The sequence below is a fragment of the Ischnura elegans genome, chromosome 3 (assembly GCF_921293095.1).
Source record: "Ischnura elegans chromosome 3, ioIscEleg1.1, whole genome shotgun sequence".
In the NCBI taxonomy this organism is placed as follows: domain Eukaryota; kingdom Metazoa; phylum Arthropoda; class Insecta; order Odonata; family Coenagrionidae; genus Ischnura; species Ischnura elegans.
Window position 1 is genome coordinate 99,992,052 of NC_060248.1, and position 9,877 is coordinate 100,001,928.

At 40.0% G+C, this 9,877-nt stretch overlaps 1 protein-coding gene across 1 annotated transcript; it reads right to left on the reverse strand.

Moving 5' to 3' along the window:
* Positions 1-8,328: 8,328 nt before the first annotated feature.
* LOC124155234 (tyramine/octopamine receptor-like) lies at positions 8,329-9,672 on the reverse strand. Its single transcript, XM_046528950.1, has one exon. The coding sequence runs from the start codon at positions 9,670-9,672 to the stop codon at positions 8,329-8,331; it is 1,344 nt and encodes a 447-aa protein (XP_046384906.1).
* Between the last annotated feature and the right edge of the window lie 205 nt (positions 9,673-9,877).

The window sequence follows — 9,877 nt, forward strand, 5'->3', positions numbered from 1 at the left end:
TGGAAGAGGTAAGCTCAACATCAGCTAATCAGACTATTACAAAATTAAGTGCTTTGTTTGCAAGGTTTGGTTTACCGCAACAAATAGTTTCAGATAATGGTCCACCCTTCAATTCTGGTGAATTTAAGGATTTTCTAAGATGCAATGGCATTAAGCATACCTTATCGCCACCTCACCATCCAGCTACAAATGGTCAAGCAGAAAATTCTGTGAAGAATGTAAAAAAGCGTGTTAACCTAGCTTTAAGGAGTAATGACAATGTAAATATGGCTTTATATAAATTTCTACTGGTTTATAGAAATTCGGTACATATAACAACTAATGAAACGCCAGCTATGTTAATGTTTGGGCGACCAATCAGAACAAGGTTAGATCTCATTAGACCTAATCTTCAAAGTTATGTATACAATAAACAGAGTAAGCAAGTTGCAAATTATGGGGGTTGTAAGACGAGAATGTTATCTGAGGGTCAACCTGTAGTTGTACGGGATTACAGAGGCAGAAATAAATGGATAGGAGCAGTAATTGTTAAGATACTGAGTGCAGTATCATACTTGGTGAAATTAAAGAATGATGTCATTTGGAAACGTCATATCGATCAAATTATAGACCTAAATAGTGAGCCTCTCATGCCTTCAATTGTACCTGATAAGGTGATTCCACCGGAAAGATTATTGTTGCCTAGAGTGACAGACGACAGGCTGTCGAAGGAGGGGGGGTCACCTCTGCAGAGCACACCATCTCAACAGTACAGTCCCAAGAATACACCGCCTCATCATTCTAGCAGTGAATACGCTAGGCTGAAGTCTGATATGCCTCAGCATGACGTCACTTCACCTAACTTAACTTCACGGCAATTAGTTAAATCTGATAGTCCAAAACAGAGAATAGAGAGGCGTTACCCTGTGCGAGAGCGCAGGCAGGTGGAAAGGTTAAACTTGTAAGCATTATGTATTATTTGATGTTCATGCTTGTTAATTTGAATTTGATTGTTATTGTGCATTGTATGCTTTATGTATGTTATTCATTATGATTGTTTGTTTCTGTCGATTTCTATGATACAAGGTATTATTATTTTTTTTTGTGCATTGGGAAGAATATTGTTTTTGTGTAGTAGTTCAGGTTTGCTGATGTTAAAGTTTTGTGGAGGTTGCTAAATTTGAATTTGTTATGAACGGTGGTCTTCGGAGTATGGGGGGAGGAGATGTGGTGTATTGGTGTGTTTTGTTTATTGAATTGTTATGAGTTGTCATGGAGTGATCGAGAGAATAAAGACAGTTCCTAAAAGTGGCTCCTTATATTAATGTGCAGACATTACACTGAGAACATCTGGTTGCAAGCAAATTAAATTTGATGTGTTAAAGAGTTCCACTGGGACAAAAGGAATGTCTCAGAAAACAACATTTATCTCAACATCTCAACCGGATCGGGAGCGAAGAATAAAATGCCAAATGTGTGATTCACATCATAGGCTCTATCAATGCGCACAATTTAATTCTTTAAGTGTAGCGAAAAGAAGGGACTTCATTAAATCAAAGGGCATACGTTTCAATTGTTTAGCCGGTGTTCACAAATCAGCAGAGTGTGCGTCTAAGTACAAATGTAGGCACTGCTCTTCTCGGCATCATTCACTTTTATGCACAAAAGACAATCCGATGCAAGGTTCAAATTCGAAGTCTGATGAAGGCAGTGAAGTACTAAGCACGCACACACTTCCAGAGAGTTGTCTAATGAGGCTCAACTCTCGGCTACGGTACACTTTTATCGAATCTGCTATTATCGTCCAATCTTCACCAAATTTTGGATTTTTAACTTATTTCACGCTGCGAACAAACCTAGAGGGGGGCGGAAGCGCTACGATTACAATACAAATAAAAATAACACCATACATAACTTGATTTCGGAGTTGTAACTTTCACGGTCAGGCAGCCATCGTGGACGACAAAAGAAATCATGATTATAACCGACACCCATTGGTTGCTACCACGACCAGCCATCAACAAGCGGGCTTTTAAACTCGTTGAGTCGTTGGCAATAGAAGAAAGGAAGAGATGGACCAAGTCAGTTTTTCCTCAGTTAAAGATATTTACCACTTTTTCTCACAGAATGAGAAGACTGTTGTACAGAAATTGCAAGAAGAAGAATTTATACATAAATTGCAGAAGTGCCCCCGAAATCGCTGCAGAAAAATGCAGGTGCTTTCAAAAAATGCTAGGTACAAGGGGAATTATGCAGCATTCTGCAATTCCTGTAGAAGATACTCAAGTTTGTGTACTGGCACATTCTTTGAGAACTGCAGTCTTCCTTGGGAGTCTGTTTTTGTCATTTTGTGGTTTTGGATGTGCCACGTTTCAAGCAAGGACACTTCAAAGGTTACCGGTATCAACCGTGAAAGCGTGGATCAGTACTACCGATACTTTCGGTAATAAATTATTTTCTAGATTGGATTAGACTATTAGATTCTAACTTATCCGCTTTTGGGCAACTGTTTTCTTAATTTACTTTTGTTTACAGGGACATAGCCTCGTGGAAAATTTTAAACATGCCGAAAGAACAACTCGGAGGTGATGGAGTAGTTGTGCAAGTGGATGAAAGTGTCGTCACTCGACGAAAGCACCATAAGGGCCGGATAGTGCGAGAGAAATGGGTATTAGGTATCTACGACACCCAACAGAAAGTAGGTTTCGTCATATATGTTGTGCGGAGAGATCAGGGCACATTACTTCCCCTGATAGAGGAGTATGTTAGAAAAGGTAGCATTATATGGACTGATGGCTGGGCAGCATACGAGGGGTTGAAGGATCTGGGGTACAAACACCATATCGTGAATCATAAAAAGGAATTCATGAGTGCGGATGGTGTGTGTACCAACGAAATTAAAGGATACTGGTCGAGGTTGAAGCAGTTCTGCCGGCACACTGAGGTGTTGCGGAGTAAGTTATTAGCTGAACATATCGACGAATTTATGTACAGACAGCGTTTTCAGGGATCCCCTGCCACAATGTATAAAAAATTTTTACTTCACCTGAGGGAAAGATACCCTTTGTAATTCTATTTTTTATATACCTTTTATTTTCTAATATTATATTTTGTTACATGTTCATTTAATTTATATCTAGCCACATTAAAAAATACTTGAAATTTTGACATTTATTTTCCAATAATTTGGACTGATTTCGACTTTTTTTAACTAATTCTCAGTGTACGGTCGTAGGACCGGAGGGGTGGGTTGGGTAGCGCACGGCAGAAGCCGCGCCGAAGGCGTGGCTTCCTTTAAATTATGTTCGCGTACATGCCGACAGAGATTTATGATGGCATTGGCGAGGATAAGCGAGAAGCCTTGCTCGACGCCGTCTTTTGGTATATAGCTCTTGAAAACGACGATCTGGATAGAAGTACGAGAAAGTCAATATGCCGCCATGTCTTTCACAGTAGTAGTAGTGTTTATTTTATAGGGTGCGTCGACGGCTAAGGCCATTTTGCACCACTCACTGACTGGTATTGATAAAGGGGATTAGGCCCGTTCTGAAATTAGCGTGTCAATAATTTACAAGAGGTATAATTTATATTTTATTGAAAAGTCGAGTTTAGTGTAGGAATGCTATCAGTCGGGAAATGTTTTCGGGAGTGTCTCCTAGTACCTCAGCTAGGTTGACTCCGAGGTTGTGATTCACCCGTGCAGTACGATATCTTGAACAGTCCGTAAGGATATGTCGCACTGTAAGTGGACAATCGCAATTTAAGCATTGGGGCTGTATTCTCTCTTTAATCCCAGAGAGTAATTGCTTATTGTATAAGATTTATTGATTATGTTCATCCAATGCGTTAACGGGTTCATACAGGAATATTGAGTTTATCAGAGCTTTCTGAATCATTAATTGTGTATGTTCGCGCAACCCAAATGTTTTTCTACAAGAAAGACATAAAGAATCTCAAACTAGGACTGCATTGCTCCACTGCACTCCAGAGATTATCACCATTTCTAGATCCCCGCAGTTGTATCAGGGTGGGCGGTAGATTAACTCGTTCTTATTTGGATTATGAGAATAAACATCCATTACTGCTTCCTAAAAATGCTACTTTGACTAATCTAATCATAGATTATTATCATAGAACGTATAACCATGTAGGCTCTGGCACTCTTTTAAATTTGCTCTCGCGAAAGTTTTGGACTGTATCGGCCAAACAGGCAATTAGAACGCGCATTTATAAATGCGCTATTTGTTTTAAATTGAGAGCAACCCCAACATGTCCGTTAATGGGTGATCTTCCACCCTCAAGAGTGCGGCCAAGTCGCCCATTTTATCATACCGGTGTGGACTTTGGTGGTCCTTTTTATATAAAATAATCCCTTAGAAGAAATGCCAAGATTTCTAAGGCATATTTGTGTTTATTTGTTTGTTTTGCCACCAAAGCTTGTCATTTAGAAGTAGTTTCCAATTTGTCTACAGATGCATTCTAAGCCGCTCTTGACAGATTTATTTCACGGCGAGGATTATGCTCTCATATTTATTCTGACAATGGAACTAATTTCATTGGAGCCAATAGATATCTTGTAGGAGTCAATAAGCAATTTCAAAATTCATTTGTGAAGGATGATATTACTGGTGTGCTCATTGGTAAACACATTACTTGGCACTTTAATCCACCAGCTGCTCCCCACTTCGGAGGTCTATGGGAAGCAAATATGAAGAGTGCCAAGAATATTCTAAAGAGGATAATAGAAGAACGATCCTTGACATTTGAGGAGCTGTCTACTGTTTTTACCAGAGTTGAAGCTACTCTCAATTCACGGCCACTGACTCCACTCTCGTCCGATCCAAATGATTTGCACGCGTTAACTTAACGGGCATTTTCTAATCGGTGCACCACTACTTAGCGTGCCCGAGTCTCCAATAACTGACATAAAATGTATCACGCTGTCTCGATGGCAACTCATCAGACAAATAGCCCAGCATTTCTGGAAAAGATGGACCAAGGAGTAATTACACACTTTGCAAATGCGCTCCAAATGGTTTACGGAACAGCAAAGGCTAGCCATTGGAGATTTAGTTTTGATCAGGTAGTCAATTAGCTAGGAATATCTGTTATTTATACTTTCTTAAGTAGGGTAGCTCTTTTTTTTCCTTTTCCGTGGGCATCCTATCCATCGTTTTTTAAGTCTTTGGTGACCGCCCCCTCCAAAGTGAAGATGCTCGGAATCCTTTACTTTTTTTAACATACCTATTGTCACTAACACCCATAGAGCCACCCATCAAAGGTTAAAGGTTTTAGTTCAATCTCGCGAAGAGTTTTTTCTTTTTTTTCTATGTTTTGCATATATTTCATTGTGCTTGCCTCTTCCCAGGATAAGAAGTTCAAAGTAATATTATTTGAAATTTAAATTAAAATTTGAATAACAAATTTTGGTGGGCGGTAATGTTTGGTTTTCGCGCCCTAAGTTTACTTTTTTGGCCTACAGAGGGCAGTGAGGGACTTGCCCCTTATCCCGACACCTGTCGGAACATTTCGTGGTTATGTATTGCTTTCCTGGGACCATGAGGCGACGAACCCGGTCTCACTCACGGACGAACCGTCGAAAGGGAATCACCATATCATCTAGACGTCTGACGGGGGAGCTGCAAGCCTGGGGTAAGTCACTCAGTGCTCTCCTGCAGGCCCATTATCTTTTTTTTCGTTTCTTTTGTTTCATACAGTACACTTTTCTTTCACCAAAAATTATGAAATGTCCGGCCTATCAGTAGCTCACTCGAATTCCGACCAATTGCGGACGGAACGAGAGACACTTACGCTCTGTTTTTTCACTTTCTCCCTTACTATTCTCAATTAAGTCTTATAAAATGCTTTCCACTCTCCGCTTCTTTGAAACCGCTAGGGAAAAAGAAAGTGTGGGCCTATTGGAGAAAATATTTCCAAATCGTTTTTACTTCCAAAACCATTATATTGTAGTACTTGAAGATCTCGAATTTTGCCTGCTTAAAGGTATAACCAAACACAATAACATGAAGGTCAAAATCGAAAAACAAATTTCAAAAATGACTTATTCTCAGTCACCACTCACTTGGCCTCGGCGAACTTGTAAAATAAACAGTTTATAAAGTGCACAATTACCAAATTTTTAACTTTTCTTGGATAAATTTTATCAAGTTTCACAGGGAGAGTTTAAGATAAAATAATCTTCGGTAATATTATTATGAATGATGCGTCACTATTCTTATGCGTCACTTTTGTCAAACGGATATTTGCAAGTTCGTATCGTCAACAAAGATGACGGACAATTTTGCGGAACATTGCACATTTTCATGCTTTAATTTTCACAGTTTTATGTCACATTATTAGTTTCCGGATGGGAATAAATAATTACATGACATTCCGTCTGGTAGTTTTGAACACTCAAGGCGCTTAAAATAAAAAGAGAAACACTTAATCTTACGATCTAGCAAAATGAGGAAAATTTTATTGAAGCAGTTAAAATTTACATGACAAGATTATTTACCAAACTGGGATTGAATAGAATGGCAACATGAAAGCTGATGCTCAGTTTGTCCCCATATTGAATTAAGAGTATAAAAATTAATGGATTAAGCCATGAGCACTTTAGCTTTCGGCCGTATGCAACGAATCGTATTTCCCACCCCCTCGACCCAATTAAAGCAGCCGACACTTAACCATGAAAGTTACTAGCTTTGCCTTTATTCGCAACACGAGATAATATTACCAATCTCCATGACGGCATCGATAACGTCAAATGAAGTCATATATTCAATGTATGCGTGACATCTACATCGTGAAAAACCAGACAAATCAATACCAACCAATAGTTTCTAAGAATTTTTATTAAATTTTAACAATCAAAGTATGTCGATGCTACAAAATATGGCACACGCAAATCAAGCGTCGAGAAAAACACATTCGATGGGTAGACATTCACAGGTACTTGAACAGGTAAAATACTGGAGGATAAGACGAATTTCTGCTTGAACATTGAGATTAAACATTTCGTTTTGAATTCAAATAAGTTTTTCGTAGTCTTCACTCATGCATCTTATTTCGGGGTCCTCCTGTTTCCGGTGAGCTCTGTATTTTCCCATTCTCTCGCATCGGAATTATCTTCCTTCATCGTAAACTCCTTTTTAGACATTTTTGTCTAGATTTGCAGCATCTCCTTTACCAAGCAGTACTAATTGCAACAATACTTTAATAATTTATCATTTTAAATAAGGCACGCTCGTCTTTTGAGTCAAGCAATGAAACGTAGCGGAGGTTAGATTAACCCAGGATTGGCATTAAAATAAAAATCAAGATAGTCGTATCAATATCTCACTTCCAAAATTCTCAATCAGCGGTGATAAATTAAAGTCTAACGAAATTCCAGAGGCATAACACTTGATTTGCTTTTCCTGCTTGAAAGAAAGCATCTTCCACATAAATAAACGCTCTAGTTCGATTTACACCCAAAAAATCTGATAGCACCTCCTTGAGATTGCTACGTTAGCTAGAAAACGCACGCAATGATATGATGGATCAATAGGATATAAAGAATAGAGCTGAATGCAGAACAACACTCAGGAAATTAAATGATGGATGTTAAATTGAAGAACTAAAAAAATGCATAAAATATTCCAATCAAGAGGATCTCATGAATGACCGCAGATGAATGAACGAAGGCCTAATACTTAGTAGATTATTTATGCATTTTTAAAATTCAATACATAAAATCCTCTCGTACCTAAAGAATGCATTATTTCCGCACCCATTCATCACAATTGTGCGACGCTGCAATTAAGTAAGCTGATAATTTATTTATAAAAGATTAAAACTAATGGGAAAGCAATAATGCAGGCGTTGTTTCCCAACTGCTTGTCGAGTGGCAGTATCATGCAAGCCGCTACAAGTACGCTAGAGTTATGTAACATGATTAATTGATAGATGTGACGGTGAAGGGACTTAATTCGTGAATTGAAAAACGCTCGCCTTTTATAAGATTGACACCAGATAGAGGTTAGCTAAAAAACACTGTCATTCGGCATATAAATGATAGTTAACTCCAATAAAAAAGCACCATCGTTTGATCGAAGTTGTACGCTACATCAAAAGAACTGTCTCAGCGCGCAAAAATAAGGAAAAAATATACTTCCCAAATAAATACTACCGTGCACGAATTACCTCTTTTTACTTACCCAATATATTTTCTTTTTGAAGGAAATTAGTTTACAAAAAAAAGGTAGATGATGGGTTGAAAACAATTCATTCGTAATAACCTTCTCATATCAAAGTATGATTCTTCATGCTGAGACATGCGGACATGGTTTCGGTTAACCTTAAGTTTCAAGGCTTTAAGCGTAAAAGTTTTCTGAACGCTTTTCTGAATTGCCGGTTGAAAACTGTAAATATTACCGGATTCAGGGTGGAATTGAAGTATCCTAACCACGTCAGGCTCACTTCCAACTCCAGCGATGGATGGAAGGAGGCATTCGACAACATAATGATCTCCAAAATGCAGTAAGGCACCCAGCAAACCACAAACGCTCCCATGACCAACCCTAGCGTCCGTGCCAATCTCCTCTCCTGCGACTGCGAACTCCTCTGCCAGTGATCGATGACCGCGCCTCTCGAAAAAGACGACTTTGAAAATGAAGACGAGGGGACGCACAAAACCTCACGCATCGATGACGCACTTCTCAAACCCCTTTCCTCCCTGCCTTGGTGAGCAATTTCACCACCTCCCGCTTCCAGAGAACACTCCAAATCGGGCACTTCATTCGCACACGGTCTACCTTCGCTCACTCCTGCCTCACTCAACCCGGACGCGTCTCGAGCCTCTCCGCAATCCAATGTGTCCTTCCTCCCACAGGGATAAGCGGCCCCAACTTCGCCGTTCGCCACCTCTTGCCGCCCTTGATCATCACTTCCGCTTCTCCTTGCAGCATATTGGGCCACACTACAATCCCCATTGGAACCACCGACGCCAAACACCCAGTTTTGACTTCTCTCCCTCAATATCCGCCTCATCTTGACGAATATCAGCAAGTATGCGACGGCCGTGGCTGACAGGGTGAGGAAGAATAATAGGACGAGGAAGGACACCACATTACTGTCAAAGGAACGGAGTCCGCAGCAGGAGTACTCGGAGAATTTTCTGAAGAACTCTTCCGGTCTGACGAACATTAGAATCAAAGAGATAAACATGGAAAAGAGCCAGATAGATACGATGACTACCAGGACCGAAATCAGTGTCCGCCTCCTAGAATAAGTGATTGGATACTTGATGGCACAGTAGCGATCTGCGGCGATGGCACACAAATGAAGCATCGAGGCGGCGCAGAACAGAACGTTCAATGCTTTCCACACCTGGCACACGACCGGGCTGAAAATCCAACTACCGTGTACGCAATAAACTATGCCCAAAGGCAAAACCAATAACGCCACGCCGATGTCCGTAGCGGCGAGGGATACTATGAAGAAGTTAGAGTAGATCCGAAGTGGGCTGTATGTAAAAACACACATGATGACCATGATGTTTCCCACGATGGTTAGAACACACACGAGGGACTCGAAGAAACCAATTAATACGCCCTTCCACTCCGGAACAGGCATTTTTGTGTCATTAACAGCAGTGGCCATAGCTAGCAATAAGTCCCCAGGGTTCGCTTCAACAGGAACCGATGACATATTTGCACAACCAGTCCCATTAAGAACAACACAATCGAATACATTTTCTCCGTGAAAAGAATTACTGTAATTATTCGTTGTACTGTTTTGAGTCATATTGCAGTTCTTGTGGCCTAGAAAAGAAGGAAGTGTCGTCAATTTAAGAAAATAATTCCTAAAAGAAAGACTGCGATAAAAAAGTAACTTCATTAAAAGCGGTGGTAAT